We start from the raw sequence: 19,810 nt of genomic DNA, 5'->3' as shown, positions 1-19,810 counted from the left end.
CGTACTGTTCTTGTTAGTTTGTAGCAAAAGTCGCTATTTAAGTGTATATAAAACTTTAAGCTCGGTAAGTTGTAGCTAATGAAAAAAATTCAATATTTAAAAATACAGTGAAGAAAAGTAATAAAAATTAATATATAAAAAAGATTAAAAATTCAAAATAAACAAGAGAAGACAGAACTGTACCTGCCTTAATACTTTTTATAAAACATTAAATTTCATTTGGAGCTCAAAAAATTAAATAAATTAATAAATAATTTTATTAAAAATTAGTTCTTAGAAAAAGAGGTGCAGGAGGAGTGGAGGTAAACACCACCTCACTCACGCTAAAGCCAACGATACTATTAATTAGGGCTAAAACGTATACCACAATTTTTTACTGCACGCGCGTACTTTTTTCTTCCACGTTCCTCGCTTGCTTACTATGTCGCGCATTTTCGTTGGTAACTTATCTCGTAATGTACGAAGAAGTGATTTAGAAAAACATTTTTCTGAGTTCGGTAGCATACAAAAAATCGATTTAAAGTCTGGATACGGTACATTTTTTATATGTTTTCTGTATATAAGTTATTATTAACAACGCTGGAGACCTCGTATGTACACGACTCTAAGTGTGTATTTGCTACAGCTTTTATTGATTACAAGGAACAGAGAGATGCAGACGACGCCATTCGTGAATTAAATTATACAAAGTTTGACGGTCAAAGGTTTCCTTTTTTTTTTAACACGTTATTTATTATTAAAAACTGAAATTTTTCAATCAACTCTATATTATTAGGATTGTCGTTGAACTTTCACGCAGCTCAGGCCACCGCCGAGAAAGATCTACTGGTGACCGTTGTTTTGTTTGTAACGAGAGTGATCATTGGGCTAGAGACTGCCCTTACACCGTCGGGTATCTGAATTTCAATGTTAGTTAACTATATTATTAACTTTTTAATGAATATTGTTTGTTAGGAGCGGGGATTGCCGTAGTGGGAATTGCTTTAAATGTGGGGAACCCGGACACTTAGCTCGAAACTGTGGCGAAAGCGTCAGAGGCCGTGACAGCTACCGACGAGGTTATAGAGGGAGATCAAGAAGGTATCTTCTCGGTTCCTTTTTTATGCGGGAGTTTGTAGTTTTATTAAGTTATTGAATAAACCATTTAAAGAGAGGGTTGGACAGTAGGAGGATTGTAAATTTACTGGAATATTCTTTATTCAGGACGGATTAGGCAGATTTTAATTAATCTTCTTGGAAAATGTTTGGATTAATATAAAGGATATAATATATAATAAGTTTATGTGAGAACGGAATGAAAAATTAGTGGAATTGGATGGGACCAGTCTTTTGGTATGTAATGGTTCTTAGATTTTTTTTAGTTCCTGATCCGTTTCAACTTGGGAGTCGGTCGGTATTGTCGTTGGTAGAAAATTCAGACATTAAAATTATATAATTTATATTGATATAACCAAAATATCAATATTTTTTAAATTAAATCTAGTCGAACTCGAAGCTTCACGCGCAGTAACAGCCGAAGTGTTAGTCGCCGACGAAGCCGATCTCGCAGTCCTTCGCGGAGTCGAAGCCGGTCTCGAAGCTCATTTCGTGCGCGTTCGCCTCGTTATAGCCGCAGAAGTCGCACGCGCAGTCGCAGCCGCTCGCCGCGTTATAGCAGAGGCAGTCGCTACAGCAGCAGTCGCTATCGCGATCGCGATCGCAAGCAGTAAGTAGTTTCCAGTGAAAATTATGCAGTACTGGAAGTAATTTTATTGATGATTTTTTTAGTTCCGTTAGCCGATCACGTTCACGTTCACGTTCATGCTCACGTTCTTGAACTATTTGCTAGAGAAATTTAAGCGCACTTCGTTTTTATTATTTAATAAAATTGGGATTTTTTGTATGATTTTTATTACGGAGAATTCGTACACTGTTGGTCATCTTTTTTTGACAGGTTTTACTTAATGGCGCGTAATAATTTTTTTTGAAAGAATACTTTTTTTTTTCGTGTTTGTGCATTACAGTACAAACTCGAAAATTTATAAAGTATATTATTCCTCTACTTAAAGTTTTTTCTTACATCTCTATATTTTTCCTATTTTTTATTAATTTTTTTTGGGACAAACTATACAGAATTTATTGAATTTTATTAGGTTGGAAGTTGTTTACTATCGCATTAATATGTTAAATTGCGAATACACCGCCATGTACAGATTTCGCTCGTGTTGTTATTTTCTTTTTGTAGCGTCGTTGGCTACAACACGGGTCACTTATTTATGTGCAAGATTACTACTATTTAAACTTTTTAAGTTTGATTTGTTTCTGTTTCTCTTCGGTTATACTATTCTTTCTCTTTTCGGGCTAGTTATAGAAATTATTCTTTTTATGTATTCTTTTATATAGAAATTACATAATTTTCTAGTCTAAGTAAAGTTACGAAGCAAAAGTTGCAGCTTTTTGTATTTTAACTCGTTAAACTCTGTTGCTTTCTTTATTTTCTTCAAGTTTATGTTGCTCACGATTGACAACGCCCAGTTGGGGCGTTACTTTTTTTTTTGTGGCCAGCTTTGTTTAATTTGATCGAGAGATCGCGAAGTCATCTTTGCCTCGACACTTTATGGCCGTCTTTTGTCTAGAGTTCAACGGCTCTATAATTGTTTTCTCTTGAGAACGAGCCAGTGTGACGTCACGCCGCACTTAGATTAACGCCCTTTGTTAACAACCGTACGTGAATTGTGAACCGATTCAGAAAAAGAGATAATATTTTTTAGGGGATAATAGGTATGGCCTCTCATCGCTAGTAACAAACATGATAATTTTTACTATGACTGAGTCGAGTAAAGGAGCACTATAAAGGTCTAGATTTTGTGCTAAAGGTTCGAGGTTAACCTACAACTTTAAGGTTGTTTAAAACACTAGAAGAGTCAATTTCTACGATAGTTGATAAAAAACATTAGAATGCAACTATAGTTGGAGAATTAAAAATCCCAAAGGATCAATACCGCATCAATAGGTACTCTTACGTGTGTTAATAGAAGAAATTTTGTGTTAAAAGTAACAAGGGTATAAAAAGGTAATAGTGTAGTCATGTTAGTAGTAAGAAGAAATACTAAGTCGACAAGATTTAAAAGTGGCAATGAAGACAGCAATAACCATACATAACATTTCGTAGGGAAGTAACAGGGGGCATCGTGAAAAGTAAAAAGCCTGAAACCGAGCTTGAACTCGAATCTTAAAGTGCCCTCGAATTTAAAGCTTAACTAACGGAAGTTAATTAGTAATTTACAGCGGTGCTCAATTTTTACTAATTTTCCTTTTTTTAAATTGCTCTTCCTAGATAAAATTCTTATCGTTTATAATTTGTAATAAAAGTGGCTATTTCTCTTTTAACATTTTAGTGTTTTAACGCTGGAGAAGTTTTAGTTAAGTTAAGCATTATTACATACGAAGAAGAGTGATTATTGTTCAAGGATCGTACGTTATAAAAACTCGGTTCCTTGTTATAATAGCGTGTGACTTGCCTTAATTATATACCAGCTAATTTTAGGTTTTTATCATGAATATCATAATAGTGAAAGAAAAAGAGGAGATGCTTTCTGAGCGTTTAGCTGCGTGTCTTTACAGTTTAAGCAAGAATCTAAGTTGTATCGGTTCTCAGCTTTCAAGTTGTTTGTGTGTTTGCTCTTTTAATATCCTCCTCATTTACGTGTTAACGAGATTTAAATTTTATAAGGCTACATACTTATTTTAATCTTTAATATAGACAGAGCGATTAAGGTTCGTCTGTCAACGCTTAATAACAAAATTGTTAAGCTTGAAAACACGCTCAAAGCGGCTGAGATGGTTTTTTTTACTACAACTCCTTAAGAATACTAATAATTTTTTTTATAAAGGATTTAAATTCCTTCGAATAAAATTTTACAGATCTTTGCGATAAGTGAAAAGAACCAATACAAGATTCTATAGATGTAATAAAACTTCAAAGTTTTAAAAAAAACGCTTTATTTTATGTAATATTTAAATATTGTTATATAAATTGTTATAGTATTTCCATCTTATAACAGCCATCTTAGCTTCCTAGTGTTAGTAATAAAAATTTCAATTTATTAAATACATATTTTAAGTAGCGAGAACTTTTAAATCCCCGTTGGCCCAGGCAGTTTTAAATTCGTCCATGATTTTTTCCTTCCCTTTTATAATTTTGTTTACCAAGAATAATCGCTCCTCAGGTGAGGAGCACTCTTGCAAGTCCTCGCTTAATTGCATTATTTCACCCAAAAATTTGGAATCATTAAGTTTGTCATGTTCAGATACTTCAGTACCTTTTAATTTTAACTAAGAAAAGAATAATTAGTTAAAAACCAATTTATCAGAATATGATTAAAGAATTGAAAGTGCTCGTAATTTTTTTTATATAGGCGAATTTTCCAACTTAATAGTTTACTTATTTAAAATAGTCTTCATAAATTTATTAATACAATAAACTAAACTAAAGATGTAAATATAAATATTGCTGACAGCAAAATAAAAATCTTTACTACTTAAAAGCTTTGAGCAAAAGTGTGAGCAAGTATACTGTACCAAGTAGAGTGACCTCGCTAAAGGATCCTTTAAGGTGGTATAAGCTTCATTGATCGTTGCAGACACAAACCCTAACAAAGCTTTTTCCTTCTAAAAAGAAAGATAATAAAAATAACATTTTATTTAAAAGTAAAATAACCTTAGGTTTATTTAAAAGTTTATCAGGGTAAAAAGAAAGATAATAAAAATAACATTTTATTTAAAAGTAAAATAACCTTAGGTTTATTTAAAAGTTTATCAGGGTGAAACAATGTCTGTAAGCGCTTATATGTTTGTGCTAGTAGATCTTGGTCAATTTCAAACTCTGTTTTTCTGTAGGAGTGAAGGTAATATTCATTTTTATATAGGATTCATATAAGTTAAAGAAACTTTAATACATAAAAAAAAAAGAATTTCGCACAAATTTAATAAGTCAAAATAAGAGCTGTAAACTTTAGGGGGTTGCAAACTTTTGCAAAAGGGACAAATATTGTTGGAAGCAAATATTCCTTTGCAATTCCAACACGTATTATAGTCGTGTCTGCGTATAAAAAAATATATTACTATTAATTTTTTTTTTAACTTTTAGATTTCTACTTTTTCGAGATATTAGAGAATGAGCCTTTCCATGTCTTGAAGCGCGCTACGTTAGAATTAGAAACGACCTTTATTAAGCCCAATTTCGTTAACAAGCCCAGCATAGCTCTTCGTTAGGAAAAGAAGACTACTGCCAATCTCTAGCCCTCTATTTAATGTAATTGCTTTAAAATTGCTAGCTAAACTGTTAAATCAGTATATTTTATATTAGTTGGGTAAAGTTAATTTTTTATAATATGTTTATGCTTCAAAACTTTTAATTATTGCGATTCAAAGGTATGTCTATATATTGCGAGCCAACGGAAGATGTTTGCCTATTTTTCTCGATAGGGGGTAATTACGAACAGTTTCTGCTATTAAATCACATTGATTAAATTATCATGAGCTGCCAGTGTTATGTCTTTATTTTTAGTTGTTCTATTGTTTCCATGTAATCAATGATGTAAATGTTAAGCGAAGTGTTGGTAACGTTGCACCTTTTTGGGGCTTTTAGTGGTAGATCGGAAGCTTCTCAGCTGTTTATCAACGGCGCACTTCTCTCTCCAGTTTTGTCATTACTTCGGTTTTCGCCACAACGTTTGCGTAGAAATTATGGTGTCAAAGTAACCCTCCTGATTTCATCCGGAAAAAAAAAGGCATGATATACATTTTGCTTTAAACCGCGTTACCGGTATGTAAGTACTTCCAATCAGCATCCTAAAAGATGTGTTAACCTAAAATCCCTGAACGAATCGTTTGCTCTGCCGTCAGCGTAAAGAGAATGCGTGTTGCTCAAGTACACAAGATGGGATGTTGTGTAAATACTGCAAGAACAACAACGAGGAAAGCAGAGCATTCAAAAAATCCTGCAGCGAGCGAAAGAGCAGCGGTGAAGGTCGGTATCGGTACGAATGCAAAATACACCTGTAGACAACTCAAAGAGGTTAGGGCTCCTATCCCGGCATGACCAAAAGCCTTTTGTTGACAACCGTGCCTAAATTTTTGTTTTCTTTCGTGGACACATTTCTTAGGCGATGCAACTCAGCAGCCTCAATAGTCTTACCCATCGCGAAGTGCGCCTTCTCGCTTTATTGGCAATATCCCAAGCAGCATTGCATTAATAACCAAACAAAAGCATAAGAGAAGGAAAAAGGAGGTGCAGCTACAGGCATTATTAACCAGCCATTTTCGAGGTATTAGATTTTTTACAAAGATTTTTTCCGCAAATTTTTGTATTAAAATATATTTAGTTTTAATCAGCGTTGTTTACTCAAATGGCTATCATTTTATTAGTGTAAAATTAACGTTGTTTTATCGATTAGTACCAACTTTCCCATCGTCGCTGCTCGTCATAACAAACGCTGTTACGCAATGATGGTAATTTCTACGCGTAAATCACCTCAGCTCTAATTTCTGGCTATTTGATAAAAAAAGTTTTTTCGCAAATCTTTATGAACTTAATTTACTTTAACTTTAGAATCATTTCTTAAGGTAAACAAGAAAACGACTCGTATCTAAATAAAAATTACGAAATAATTCTCCGCAAAAAGAGGATGTACTTGTATTAATACTTCATAGCAAACATTATTACAAGCTAAATAGCACGTGGCTATATTTAAAAAATTCAACGCTAGGGGGAATGCCGAAAAAAATATTTTTATAGTAATTTTATTCTTTTTCAGCACGAAAAAAACTTTGCACTGGCTATAACCGCTGACAAACGCGAGCGATTCTACAGCGGGACTCGCAACGTTGTCAACAGGCAAAGTTAAAGAATCAGTCACTCTCAAGTTGAATCTCGTCGGGATTAGCATATTCTAATAAAATATAACGAGTTAAAAATTTAGTTAGGATTACCATATTCCAAGTATAATCGATAAGTAAAAACTAAAAAAAAATAATTATAACTTTCTTTAGGCAAATCCTTCGAAGTTTCTCGTTCTTTATGATAATTATAAATTGGCCCTGAAATCTGTAATAATTCTAGTAAAGCAGTCGTTTGGGGATTTTCCTTTAAAGGTTCTCAAAGAGGATTACCGTAATAAATAATTTATAGATTAATTTTGATAACAAAATATTCTTTTTAAAAAGCTACATTGATATATAAATTGAAATTTTCTGTTAAAATTTACAATTACTAAAAAAATAATAGAAGTTTTTTTTTGGCTACTTAAAATTATTCAATATTATTACTCTGAATGGGAGAGTCTGGATGTAGTGGATCGTACTTGCCCTCCGTTATAACAAAATTGTGAGGAATTTGAAGGTCTTTACTTTCCTTATACAAATCTCGTATTTTTTCTATTTCTTCTCGGTCGAGCCTAAATTTTAAAATACAGAAAAGTATTTGAAAAACGTTACGTAAATATATATATATATACTCGTAAAGCAAAATGTTCACTACAGACCGTAAATCTACTAAAAAGCTAAATAAAAATATGTCCAATTTCTACTTATAATAAATAAAATTTTTAATAATTCTAATATTAGAATACTATATGTAAATATTAAAAATAAGCTAATAAAAAAAATTAACAAAAAAGTAGGCACTTTTCTGGTAACGGCACTAAACTCCGAGCAGTGGAAAAATAGCGGTGCGAAAGTTTGGTAATGGCAAGCCTAATTTAATAACAAGTAAAAGCTTAATAACGACATATTGATAATAATAGAAAATACTATAAAAAGTTATTAAAAAATTTTAAATTTATTAATGAATGTCGATATCACACGCTAAAAACAAAAAGGCGGTTTATTCAAACCGCCAAAAATGTTTCATAAAAAAGAAAGGCATCAACTAACACAGTTTACTTATTTTTGCGATAAAGTTTTTGTTTGCTAATTTAATTTTAGTGTAAACTTAAGACTTGAAAACAATTACAGAACTAAAAGTATATATATAATATTTTTAAAATGTTATTTAAAAATGAATAATTAAGTTTCATAGTAAAAAGTTAAGTAACGCGCCAAAAAAAACTATAATTACGCAACAGTTTAGAGCTACAAAGTTACTTTATTTGCTAAAAAGGTTGCCAATTATAATTTTTAATTTACTGTGACTTCTTAAAAAATAAAAAAAAATTATAGTAACCTTAACAAAGTTGAATGCAATATACACATTATTAAAAGTTAATTGTAAAATAATTGTAAGTAAAAAGTTGAGTAGCGCGCCAAAAAAAAGATATATATTTAAAGGCATTAACTATTATAAGACAGAAGTTGGGATCAACAGAGTTTAATTACTTTGTGCGATATAATTTTCCGTTTATTAACTTCAGTTACAGTACCTTTCAAATTTTTAAAACAATTAAGGTAGCCTAAACTATAATATAACAACAATATATATATCATTAAAAATTTTCTTAGAAAAATAAAATAATTTTTTTTGTTGTAAAATGTTGGTTGACGCGCCAAAAAAAGGTTTGAAGGCATTACGTAAATATGAAAAATTAAATTTTTCGGTGCAAAAGAGTTCCCGTTTGTTAATTTTTAATTTAATCCTTCAGATTCACAAACATAAGAATAATAACTGTTTTCTTAAATTCAACAGCAATTTTCTTAATAACTACATAACTTTCGTAAACTTTAAATAAAATTTAAGACCATTCTTGATCGTAAGCAAACTTTTGAAGGCCTTTCGGTTGTTGAGGAAAATCAATTACTTGCAAAAAGTCACGCTGAGGGAGGCACTTATCCAGTGAAAGAAATTTGGTTTCTAAAATACTTTCCTTAAAATAAATTGCAAAACTTTTAAAATTTTTTACTTTTACAGAAGTTTTCAATAATAAAAATCAACAAACAAAATTTTAATTCTAATTATTAAACGATTAATTGATGAAGAGCTAAAGGTAACTATAAAAAGTATATATCTACTAACATCTTTTGGATGCTGATGTTTAACAATAGCTGGAAATTTAACGTGCATATGAGATGAAAACCTTCGAATTAAAAAAAATAACTTAATTAATAAAATTTTTTTTAAAAATATATAAAATTTAAATAATGCTTATAAAAAGAATGCTAATTCAAAACCAGTAAGCAGGCTGCAAGCAGTTTAACAGCTCTTCGTTGGGCGGACTTCCGAGTGTGTTGGAAAGAAGCTTGCATTAAAAAATATTTATTAATTATAGACAGAAATGAAAAATTTAATATATACTTCCTGAGTTAGAAAAGATTTTTTCCTGAGCAGCTTTTTAGCATCTCCGTGATAATGAATACCTCGCGGCCAATCATGTGTAAGAACAATATCAATGCGACCTGAAAGCTATGGGAAATTAAAAAAAATTATTTAAAAAACTAATACAAAAAATTCACTAATAAAGTATAATAAACTTGTTTTAGCTTCCAAACTTCGAAAGCACGAACGTGATAAACACTTCTCAGCTCATCAGAATCATAAGGCGGTATTTCGTAATGCCCTACAATAATAAAATCTTCATATGACTTTAATGTTATAGTTTATAATTTATAATTCTACCCAAGTGGTAATGCTTCGAATTGTATATACCCGAAAGGCCAGCAATCCTGAGCCCGTTAACATTTATAACACCAGCTGATCCCAAATAATATATATTGTGCGCTACCCAACCACCGAAATATCTATGTACACATAAAAATAAATATAAAAATGAAATACTATATAATTATAATAAAAGAAGCTTACAACTCTTGCAAATGGTTTGAAGCTTCGTGATTTCCGCCGATAAAGATGGTTAAGAGCTAAAAAAAAAACTTTAAAAAAAATATAATAAAAGTAAGAAATATTTTAAAAAAGCAACTGGAGCTTCTATAGTCCCATTATAGTATTTATAAAAACTTTGCATTTTGCGATACTTTAATGGGCAAGCCAAGGACGCTAAATCACTCTGATTTCTCACGGCCTAGTAATAATGATTGCGTAATAAAAAGTAATGTATATAAAATAAGCCCATTGAAGTATAAAAAAACCTGAAAGTCACCGCATATAAGTAATAAATCGATTTTATCATGAATAACTTGTTCAATTTCCTCTATTGTATGATAAATTTTATCAAGTTCACCGTGACAACAACCTTCAACGACTACTCTCATGACTTTAAAAAGATACTCGCGCTCTTTAGTTATTACAAACAAAAAGATAAATAGCTTTAATATTAACAAAATAGAAGAGTAACTACACCGGAATAAGTTAAGGACACGTGAATAAAATGTGGACAAGGTTCAAACTGGAAAGTAATAATCAAGCCATGAAGCTAGCGGAGGAAGAAGGAAATACAAATAAAATGTGTGAAGGAAGACATAGAAGGATACAGTCTACTGGTAAACGAAAATAAATATACATAATTTATCGCTAAGCGCAATACGCTGCTTGCTTTGTGAAGTTCTGCATTTGGAAAGAATGGAATTTCCCCCCCCCCCATGTAATTTTAGGAGTTTTAAGTTGTAAAAGAAGTTCATTTGTACTTTTTCTACGTCATTACTATCTACCGCGTGCTTCGGTTTGATTAAAACCTTTAAAGCTACCATCCCTTGCCACCTTAAATAATTTACTAGGTTTTTATTTCTCCACAACTTTCTTTTTACTCTTAAATATTATGTTGTAACGTTAAAGCCCTTTTTTCATTTTCTCGCTCGGTTTATGTCAAAAATAAAAAACATTTTTTATAATTTAAAAGCTTTTGATATATTTATTTATTACACTGAAAAATTTTTAGCTAACCTTTGGTGTTAATAAAATTACTAAAATCTCCAAGGACTTATATGAAATAATTCACGTATCTATCCCATATAATATTCAGGAAACGTTTTACAAAGTAGTTACCCTTTATTTCATTTACCGTTCAAAAAACTTTCAGAGGGTAAAACCAAACCATGTTTTAAAAAGAAAAACAACTATCTCTCTACAACAGTCTTTCGTCTTTATTATAATTAAAAGCAATAGGCTTCGCTCTTACTAATTAATACAAGAGATCTGAAGCATACGAAACCCTGCTTGTATCACCTAGCAATATCTAAATAAAAAAAGGATGTGAGGCGACGAAAGGGTAAGTAAACTAAGCAAAGGCTACGTTCTTGGAAAAGAAAGCTTGAGAAGTAAAGGCCTTCTATAATCTCTATGAGACTCACAAGAGTTTATAATATAATATTTATTTTTATCAAGACAAGAAGACATTCACTACAAAATCACTCGGCATGTTCCTAAATACAGAATTCCCATATTTAGTTCTTTCTTCTATACGAAGACAGTTTAATGTCTTTTGCCACCTACTATTTTCTTACATCTTTTAAGACGAGAATTTTTGTTATATAAATATTTGTGAAGAGCTAATGTAAACTAACACGGCCCCTGTAATAAGCCTATTGGGCTGGCGTATCTGGGCTATCACAGCACTTGGCCCGTAAAAAACCTAGATTTGGTTAAAATAACTTTTGTAGAAACAAGGGAGATGCTAATTTTATATTTAAAGAAATTTAGAATAGAACACAGAAGAATATATTAGACAAAAAATTCGTTGACGCACAACAATTATAATTTGGGTTTACATATGTAGAGTTAAAAGCATCACCCCCCAACTTATAACGTGCCAAGAACCCCCCCTCGCAACCCGATAGTGGGTATACAGCTGCAGACTAAAAAAAATGACCAAGGTAATACTAACGCTAAATTATTAAAGGCCGAACGCAAGCAAGAATCATACTACATACGAGGCTAACCGGATATAATTTTTGCTTGAAAATATTATCAAGGTATTAAACTTTATTTAACTAATATTATGTTTGGCATCATCTTTCACGCTATAAAGCCTAAAAAAACTAGTAAACAATGGATCAAAAGGTATATCTCTTAGCTTAGCAAATGACTTATGTAAACTTTGTGATAAATATACAATTTAAAGGCTGGTAAAGTAAATAGAAACATCATTTTTTGGCAACTATTCGAACACAATAAAGTTTCTGAAAAAAAAATTAATACCAAGAATGTTGCATTGGTTTCCGGCACAGTTAGAGCGACACAAATTGAACTTACACAGATTATAAGAGGCTGTCAGAAAAAAGAAATTTTTGTCAAACGGAAAACCTAAAAATACATCAAAGGGTCCAAGTCAAAGTTTTTGATAATGAAAAGCGACCTCCTTTTTTGGTGGAATTACTCACTTTAAAAAAATTATTTTTCTAATTAGATAGTGAAGTTAACAGCAATATAAGTTATGAGATAAAATTCGATTCTTTTACAGTAACCTTTTTTTCTCTAAAATTGCAAGTAAAGCACTTATGTAATGAGAGAATCAAAATTTTAAAAGTAGCAACTACTTTAGTGATATTTATACTTGAAATATTTACGTCTGGAGCTCAGGAGACGGTGGGCTTTTAAAAGTTTACAACACGGTCTCGCAGAGTAAAGGACGATGGCTCATAAAAGTTAAAACTACGCCTTAAAGGAATTTTGTTAAGATGTGGAGTGGACTATTACAAAGGTATGAAGCCAATGGTATTGTGATAGACGGCAAGGTTATATTTACCGCTACTGGATACTTATATTCAGTTTTACTCTAAAAGTGTTACAATTGAGAACATGTTGTTTACCTCGAACACCTAACTTTCATGTATCCTGGGGTTAACTCTTAGATAAAAGGCTTGCGCCCGAGAGGGAAATTCTTGATTCTTATCATATTTTTTACAGTGAAGTGCGTCTTGCATTTCTTTTACATGATCTAGGTTCTAGTTTTAACTTCTTATCCCCTACGTTCCTTCCTCAGTTTTATTGTCTAAATCCTTCTCTTTTCATATATTTTTATTTCGTTTATGATAAATTGTACTTATTGAACTACCTTATACTTTTATTATTCTTTTACTTTTTAATTGTAATTTTGGTGCGCTTTATTATCTTAATAGGATCCTAAGGATTTTTAAGTCGTAACAAATAGGCATGCATAGATATAACGGATGTCTGGTTACTAGTTAAAATTCAAGTAGGTTTTACTTACAATATATACTATTGAGTTTAAAGGAAATTGTTTATCATTAAACTTAGTAATTATATGGAGCAAAGGCAAGCACAACTTTCCCTAAAAAATTTCTTGGAATAGGTTTAAAAAGGATTTTTAGTAAAAAAGCTAGCTGTTTTACTTAATAGAGAAGAAAGAAGGCAATATGATTAGTTGTTTTAAAAATACTAACCAAAAATAAGAGCAACGGTCGCTTTAATAAGGTTCTCATAACTAAGAATTAGCAAGCAACAAGTTTAAACTTTGAATTTATCATACAATAATTACATAACTTCCGGTTTACATAAATTATTAAAAAAAATTTGCATCAAGAATACGACTTAAGTTAAGCAAAGAGCTTGGAATACCCTCCAAGCAATAACAGTTTAGTGGAAGCACGACCTTATCGGGTGTCTACAATTTTGTTATACTAGAACGCGATCTCACACAACTTTAAATGTAAATCAGCCGCTTAGAAGTTATGGTTTAGGACCTTGGAGAGAGGCAAAGCAAATACTAAGAGGTTTTATTGAAACGAAAATTTTGAAGCTAATAGCGGAGGGGATACAATTTGTAATAGAGGACTACACAGGCACTAATCTTGTCTCCGATTACTTTGTGCATAGTAAGACAGTTCTATATTAAAAGCAGCAGAATTGAATACGTTTTTTGAAAAAGTATCAAACTATAAATATTAATAACAATATATTGCAAAGCTGTCAGAACATAACAACGCTAATCTCAGAGAAGACAAAAACAGATAAAAAAGTTGATTTATTAGCAAACAAGCCATACAAATACTTTACAAGAGGTTAAAAATAGAAAGCAACAATCATGTAATTCAATTAACATAGTCGGGGTGCTGTTTCCCTACCTTATGAAAAAGCTAGGGAGTGTTACAACTGACAAAAAACTTTTGAGTGCCACAGAGTATCTTTCAGCTTTTCTTATAGCAATATTGGTTATTTTGGCAAACAAAAAAAAGTACTTATAAGTTGTGTATGAACATATCATTTTATTGCAAACTCTTAAAAATTTGCATAGACTATCTATATATTATGACCTCGTGCACTACCCAATTATGATATTCCCCTAATCGCACAACACAAACTTGTACATTCAGATCTTTAAGTAATTTGTAAGTATACGAAGTTAACAGTTTCTTGAAGAGGATTTTTAACGTAAAAAAAGTTACGATATTATTTTAATATTTATATGTATAAATTTTATTTGCCTAAAAGTACGCATGAAACAAAAAAAATTTCGAACACTTGCAAATGCAAAATATTACAAGAATAATTTAGCTCGACTGAGGCTTGTATATTATTACAAGTTAAAGTAAATTTTTTTCATTATTGAGACTTATAATGCATTTATTTTATTATAATTAAGCTAATATTATTTTTCTTTGTAAATATATTTTAGTAAAAGCAGTTCTGACTCTGTTGATTAGTTATATTCTCCAATTGGAAACCTTCTTCGGAGAGTTAAGTCAACAACGTATTCATAAGTGCACTTTTCAGTCGCTTTTCATAAATATAATTTATAAAACAAAATGAGAAAAAACTATTTCTATTAGGAAAGAGCTTAAAAAATTATTATATTATAAATCATAATATAGATATATAAGCATTCACCAATAAAGAGACTTTCGCAGTTTGGGGAGAAACAAATACCAGCAATATTGACATCTACAAAGTATCATAAGAATAAAAAAAACAGTCTAATTTTTAAAAACGTTTTACTATAAGAAGACTCTTCGTCAGTACGCAAAGTTTGCTTATAGTTTAAAGTCCTCGCATCGACCACGTGGGCTAAACTCTCGTGCTGAAAAAAAAAATTCAAAAATATTTATAAAGTGGCCTCAATAGAATTTAAACTGTATGTAATAGTCATTGCTCTATAAAAGTTTTTTAACAGCGAATTAGCAGTTTATTTCATTGTATGATATAAACTTTTAACATATTTACAATAAAATATTTAAATTTCTATTTTGCATTATAATATATATTGATTTTAAATTCTGAACCTCAGAAAAAAATAATAAATCAGCTAATCCCGAGGGAGAAAATTTCACGCTCCTGAAAGCCCCTCTTTCGAAAGACTAAGAAAGCAAAAAAATTAAACTCGTTAACACCAAAACATCTGCTCTTCGCTAAAACATTTATTATGTTACACTTCAACTATGTATGATTTATATTCGCTATTAGTGCTAATATGCTACCCACATTGCTCGGTAAGTACACCGGCCACACATATTCTTGCCTGCTCCGACTCAAAAGTTTTCATAGGAACGTCGTACTTCCGGAAATCCCAAACGGACAAAAAACCTGACGAAGGTCCGCAGTAATAAGCGGAAAGATCAGCAAACTCGTAAGGAGACCGTCCTGGCAGGCAACGGCAAACTTTGTCGAAGTGTGATCCCAGCAACAGGAGAAGGCCGCGTTCTTGCACACTACAAAGTGAAATATATTTTTTTCCACTATTATTATACAACAACTTTATTATAAAATAAATTCATTTCCTTCTGCTTTAATACTGAAAAGATACTTAAGTACTAAATATTACTATAAATGAGAAAAATTAAGACGGATTCTTATTCATTCCTGTTCACTTCATTGTGTTATTCGTTACAATAAAATTTATGAGACCTTGCACGCGACCAACTTTTTGAAAAAGGCAAGCATCATAAAATTCTCCGATCGCGCAGTCGCCAACGGCAAGTATATAGCGCCCGTCCGGAGTCACAGCCGCTAGAAAAGTCGGCCAACCGATTAATAAAAGCGAAAGTGAAGTACAGAAATATATAATTACCATAATTAGCCGCTGTAGAGGTTCCCATGAGAATGTTTAATATATTATATATATACATTGTAGTCTTTACATAAAACGATTAACTAATTTTGTACGAACTTTAAAGGATATTAGTAATTAGATTTGAGAGGTAAATGGGTTGTTTTTTTAACTCGAATTTAATAAAAAAAGAGTAAAAAATTTTTAACTATTGGTATTTACAAGAAGTTAAAAAAAGGTTATATCCTTTAATGATTTACATCTTACTAATTTCTAAACTAAAAATAATTAAGAAAAACGATAACATACGAGCCGAAAAAGGGATATCTCTGATATGCACTACAGACGGAAGTGAAAATGCTTTAATTGTAAAATCGTTGTTAGAAACAAGCATATTAGTTTCCCTTTCGTGTTTGTATATTGTTATAGAATTATTTATAGAACCGCCGATCGAAATATTAGATTCCCTAGTAATAAAATTTTTAAAATCTGGAAAGTTTGTAGGCAGTACTATAAAAGAATTCCACCTTTTAGTAAGGGTATCCAGAACATATAATTGGTTATACTGGCCTCCAGCCACAATGTAGCCAAAGCTTAAGTTACAATTATATTAAGCAGGGCAAAAGCTTTACCAAAAAAATATTTTCTTCCACTCAAAGTTTTAAATAAAAATATAATTGGAAAGCCAGCTTAATGAATACACTTCATTTATAAGTTAAACATCAATCTAGTTATCACTTGCCTTGCGTTAAGAGCTGTAGGATCAAAACGAAGAGCGGAAAGAGTGCTAGACTAATAGTGTATTCGTAAATAGAAATCTAGCCATGCAAGTAATATAAATAGTAGATACTCTCTTTTTTCCAGTATCATAACATTTAATATAATGGTTTTCAACAGAATAAAGTAGTTTCTTTTGAGGACTGTGCAATAAATCTATTTACAAACAATAGACATTTTATAGCTAAAAGAATGGTAGTTAGTCGGTATGGTAATACCCCTCAACTGCCAATGCTTTATTGTTGTCTGAAAATCGTGCTTTATCGGTTGACTTGAAACAAAATTAACAATAGCCATCTCTTTATACTCTTTTGAATTGCTAAAACAAAAAAACCTAAAAAATACTTACTAAGAGGGCAAATAACAAACATATTCATCACCTATTTTAACATAAGGTTTCTTTAATATTATACACGTTTAAATGAGAAAGTATAACACTCATAAAGAGCTTGGGTTTTAATAAAGGAGCGCACCTTGGGTATAATATAACAAAACTAGAACACTACGTGTAAGACCCCCCACAGGTTTGGCAGTAAAAGGAGTCAATTAAAGTTAATGGAAATTTCTCTTTCCTTATAGGATAACTTTTTTTTAATAAAAAGCGTCTTTCTTTAACTATATAATGGCAATATTAACAAGTCACAGTTTGGAGATTTATGAAGTTTATTCAACATATAATTAAAGCTAATATTTTATAATTAGTACTCATTGTAAAAATTTAGTATACTGCCTTCATTAGAGGAGATTATTATATGCTAGATTAATTAAAAGATTTTGAAAATCCTCAGGAATGCTTGAAGGTGGGTTTAATTTTTAATTATAAAAATGAACGCTTATCCAAACATAAGAAAATACTATTTGGTTAGTCTAGTTTACTCTGGCATTTGTAAAAAGCTTTCAACAAGATTTTTTTACTAAATAATGTGCCTTATTACCGCTTTGATAGAGTTTTAAGTATAATATTTGTCTAATTTTTTTCGCTGTCACACATTTGAGTATATACAATTTGGCTATGAATTCAGGACGTAAATTTTTTTTAAGACATCTCAATTATGTACCGCTTACATCTATATCTACCAGTACATAACACTATTCGTAAAGTGCTATTACATAGAACCAACTTCAAGTATATTGTATCTTAAAAATAAGCTCTAAACTTTTGGCCGGTTTTAAGTTAGCTTTATGTACAAATACCTCAAAAGTGGTATTTTATGTTAGTAAATGTTAGAAAAAGTACCAGTTTTTCACTAGGCTTTTTCCGCCGAGGTAAAGAGCGAATAATCCTGTTTAGCATCACTCATTAATGAATCCTTTTCATGCAGTTTTTGTAAAAATGAAACTATAGTGCTTACACCCAGAGTTTCCGTCCTCAACTATTCACTCTAGATAAAGTACTACAATTACTTAGTCATTTCACCGATGTCAAAATAGTTGCAATGGATCTACCTACCCGTCGTCTCAAAAGAAAACGGTAGAATAAGCAATATAGCAATGCAGCTAGTATATCAAAAGCAGCAATGAGTCATGACAAGGTTAATCAGCTTCATAGTTACTTTAGTTGCAACAGATGGTCGACCACCGAAGCCCTTACATGATACATTATCACTATAACATCAAAATGACAATGTAACCTAAAGATACAACCCAAAAGATAGTACCTGTCAAAGGATTCCTTAAAGTATTATTAGAGAAAGAGATATAGCTCGTTCGTACTACAGGTTCACAGTATAACAGGTTTTATAAAATTTTTTAGCCATAGCCAAAGATGCCAGCGAAAGACAAGCTTTACAGCTAGCTTCAAAGACAAAAAGATAAGTATTTCCTTTATATCTGTAGAAGGATAAATATTTCCATATGTTTTGAGCATGCAAATTAGTACTGAGAAAATTATGCTGGTTTTGAATAATCATAGGTTTTATTATATATTTTTATCGTATTTTAATGCGGTTTTTATACTTTTTTCAGTTAATCTTTTTGTTTTTATAAAATATGGTTTGATATCTTACAGTAATACATAAATATTGTAAGATTTTAAAAATAAATGGGTGTTCTTCCCACTGAAAAAGTATGTCACTTGAAAATTATCGGTGTATAAATTATTTTATGCTTTTTTTCCGTTAAGGGGGTGCCCCTCATAAAGCGAAGAGGTTATTACCGGCTAGTGGTAAACACAGGTAATCGCTCATGTCCATGATTGGCCAAAAACATATATCATTGTTTAAAACTATTTCTATGTTTTAAATTTTTTCATAAAAATCCTTTGACTCTTTAATAATATTGTTATATTGATCCCTCATATATATATATAAGTTTAGATTTAGATCTATTTCATGTAGTTTTTATTAGGGAAATTGCTTTCTTACTTAAGTCATTATCGCTTTTTAAAGTTGAAGTATCGGTTGAAACGATTTTGCGCGTCACCCCCTCTTCGTGCAAAATTGTTTCAAATCTTTAAAAGAAATTTTCATAATAACTCCTTCATAGAGGTTTTATTTAAAGCGTTTGAGTGATAAAGGATAGCTTATTTAAAGACCTTAATTTAATAATGCGTAAACTTTCAATCGATAAAGAAAATGATGTAAAATCTCTTTTAGATGAAGGCAAGGTTTATACTGAGATCGCTAGTGAATGTGGTGTCAGTAAGGCCACAAAATCCCGTATCAAAGCTCAGTAGGAACCAAATCGCCCTTAAAATGTACTTGGGCATCTAAAGATCTTGAAAAACCGGAATGTAGCTCGACTTGTACGACAAGTGACATGGGGTGCCATTGAATCTGCCCAAAAAGCTTCAAAAATCATAGAAACAACATTAGATAGATCAGTTTCATGATCGACCGTATCGAGAGCATTGCATTCTGCTGGTCTCTATGCGACATAAAAGTTAATAAAACCCACTTTGACAGACCGCTACAAGCGACTAAGATTTGAGTTTTCGAGTAAGTACGAAAATTGGTCTATTTCTGACTGGGTAAAAATAATTTTTTTGGATGAGATTAAGATCAAATGATCTGGCGCAGATGGTATTAGGCGGTGTAGGAAGCAGTCCGGCGATAATCTAATACTTGGTCACCAGGAGGTGGAAACGTACAAACATAGGATCGATTATTATTTGGTCCTGTATAACATCTAAAGGGGTCGGATATTTGGAGAAAGTGATAGGGAGC

General features: G+C 31.3%; 3 protein-coding genes and 3 long non-coding RNA genes across 7 annotated transcripts; 2 read left to right on the top strand and 4 right to left on the bottom strand.

The window, feature by feature from the left end:
- The first annotated feature begins 416 nt into the window (after positions 1 to 416).
- LOC135144908 (uncharacterized) lies at positions 417 to 1,864 on the top strand. 2 transcript variants are annotated; one of them, XR_010283264.1, is made up of 7 exons: positions 417 to 533; positions 626 to 704; positions 776 to 892; positions 955 to 1,080; positions 1,151 to 1,332; positions 1,484 to 1,705; positions 1,768 to 1,864. XR_010283264.1 is itself a non-coding variant. In XM_064077037.1 (6 exons), exons 1-6 carry the CDS (start codon positions 422 to 424, stop codon positions 1,814 to 1,816), a joined length of 705 nt encoding a protein of 234 aa, XP_063933107.1. In that variant the 5' UTR covers positions 417 to 421; the 3' UTR covers positions 1,817 to 1,864. The 2 variants fall into 2 exon arrangements, 1 of the variants encoding a protein (XP_063933107.1); XM_064077037.1 differs by lacking the exon at positions 1,151 to 1,332.
- A 1,519-nt stretch (positions 1,865 to 3,383) lies between these two features.
- LOC135144875 (uncharacterized) lies at positions 3,384 to 3,947 on the top strand. Its single transcript, XR_010283256.1, has 4 exons — positions 3,384 to 3,471; positions 3,527 to 3,629; positions 3,743 to 3,822; positions 3,873 to 3,947. It is a non-coding gene; the product is annotated as an uncharacterized LOC135144875 (long non-coding RNA).
- A 172-nt stretch (positions 3,948 to 4,119) lies between these two features.
- LOC135144868 (uncharacterized) lies at positions 4,120 to 4,861 on the bottom strand. The gene is made up of 3 exons (XR_010283250.1): positions 4,776 to 4,861; positions 4,561 to 4,650; positions 4,120 to 4,314 (listed from the first exon to the last, which is right to left on the bottom strand). It is a non-coding gene; the product is annotated as an uncharacterized LOC135144868 (long non-coding RNA).
- Positions 4,862 to 6,834: 1,973 nt separating this feature from the next.
- Positions 6,835 to 10,472, bottom strand: LOC135144900 (lariat debranching enzyme A-like). The gene is made up of 15 exons (XM_064077028.1): positions 10,431 to 10,472; positions 10,271 to 10,343; positions 10,060 to 10,205; positions 9,891 to 9,992; positions 9,776 to 9,831; positions 9,590 to 9,711; positions 9,445 to 9,530; positions 9,269 to 9,376; positions 9,145 to 9,212; positions 8,990 to 9,050; positions 8,716 to 8,840; positions 7,666 to 7,734; positions 7,309 to 7,436; positions 7,024 to 7,137; positions 6,835 to 6,932 (listed from the first exon to the last, which is right to left on the bottom strand). Exons 3-15 carry the CDS (start codon positions 10,180 to 10,182, stop codon positions 6,892 to 6,894), a joined length of 1,203 nt encoding a protein of 400 aa, XP_063933098.1. The 5' UTR covers positions 10,183 to 10,205; positions 10,271 to 10,343; positions 10,431 to 10,472; the 3' UTR covers positions 6,835 to 6,891.
- A 4,020-nt stretch (positions 10,473 to 14,492) lies between these two features.
- Positions 14,493 to 15,971, bottom strand: LOC135144911 (uncharacterized). Its single transcript, XM_064077040.1, has 8 exons — positions 15,891 to 15,971; positions 15,728 to 15,829; positions 15,460 to 15,531; positions 15,342 to 15,406; positions 15,106 to 15,180; positions 14,822 to 14,903; positions 14,714 to 14,767; positions 14,493 to 14,602 (listed from the first exon to the last, which is right to left on the bottom strand). Exons 1-8 carry the CDS (start codon positions 15,946 to 15,948, stop codon positions 14,526 to 14,528), a joined length of 585 nt encoding a protein of 194 aa, XP_063933110.1. The 5' UTR covers positions 15,949 to 15,971; the 3' UTR covers positions 14,493 to 14,525.
- Positions 15,972 to 16,611: 640 nt separating this feature from the next.
- On the bottom strand, positions 16,612 to 17,094 carry LOC135144877 (uncharacterized). Its single transcript, XR_010283257.1, has 4 exons — positions 17,027 to 17,094; positions 16,865 to 16,980; positions 16,720 to 16,802; positions 16,612 to 16,661 (listed from the first exon to the last, which is right to left on the bottom strand). It is a non-coding gene; the product is annotated as an uncharacterized LOC135144877 (long non-coding RNA).
- Positions 17,095 to 19,810: the final 2,716 nt, after the last annotated feature.

The sequence above is a fragment of the Zophobas morio genome, unplaced genomic scaffold (genome assembly GCF_036711695.1).
Source record: "Zophobas morio isolate AGI-343-1 ecotype UQ-CSIRO unplaced genomic scaffold, CSIRO_AGI_Zmor_V1 ptg000110l, whole genome shotgun sequence".
In the NCBI taxonomy this organism is placed as follows: domain Eukaryota; kingdom Metazoa; phylum Arthropoda; class Insecta; order Coleoptera; family Tenebrionidae; genus Zophobas; species Zophobas morio.
The sequence above is the reverse complement of the archived record's forward strand: the minus strand, read 5'-3'. Positions and strand labels throughout refer to the sequence as shown.

Coding starts and splice junctions, on each gene's coding strand:
- LOC135144908 (XM_064077037.1), top strand. CDS start 422: ATGTCGCGCATTTTCGTTGGTAACTTATCTCGTAATGTACGAAGAAGT. Junction 705..775: donor ACAAAGTTTGACGGTCAAAG/GTTTCCTTTTTT, acceptor CTATATTATTAG/GATTGTCGTTGAACTTTCAC. Junction 1,081..1,483: donor TATAGAGGGAGATCAAGAAG/GTATCTTCTCGG, acceptor AATTAAATCTAG/TCGAACTCGAAGCTTCACGC.
- LOC135144900 (XM_064077028.1), bottom strand. CDS start 10,182: ATGAGAGTAGTCGTTGAAGGTTGTTGTCACGGTGAACTTGATAAAATT. Junction 9,051..9,144: donor TGCTTGCAGCCTGCTTACTG/GTTTTGAATTAG, acceptor TTTAATTCGAAG/GTTTTCATCTCATATGCACG. Junction 6,933..7,023: donor GAAGGATTTGCCTAAAGAAA/GTTATAATTATT, acceptor ATATTTTATTAG/AATATGCTAATCCCGACGAG.
- LOC135144911 (XM_064077040.1), bottom strand. CDS start 15,948: ATGTATATATATAATATATTAAACATTCTCATGGGAACCTCTACAGCG. Junction 15,830..15,890: donor CTCTACAGCGGCTAATTATG/GTAATTATATAT, acceptor CGACTTTTCTAG/CGGCTGTGACTCCGGACGGG. Junction 15,181..15,341: donor AAACTTTTGAGTCGGAGCAG/GCAAGAATATGT, acceptor TTGCTTTCTTAG/TCTTTCGAAAGAGGGGCTTT.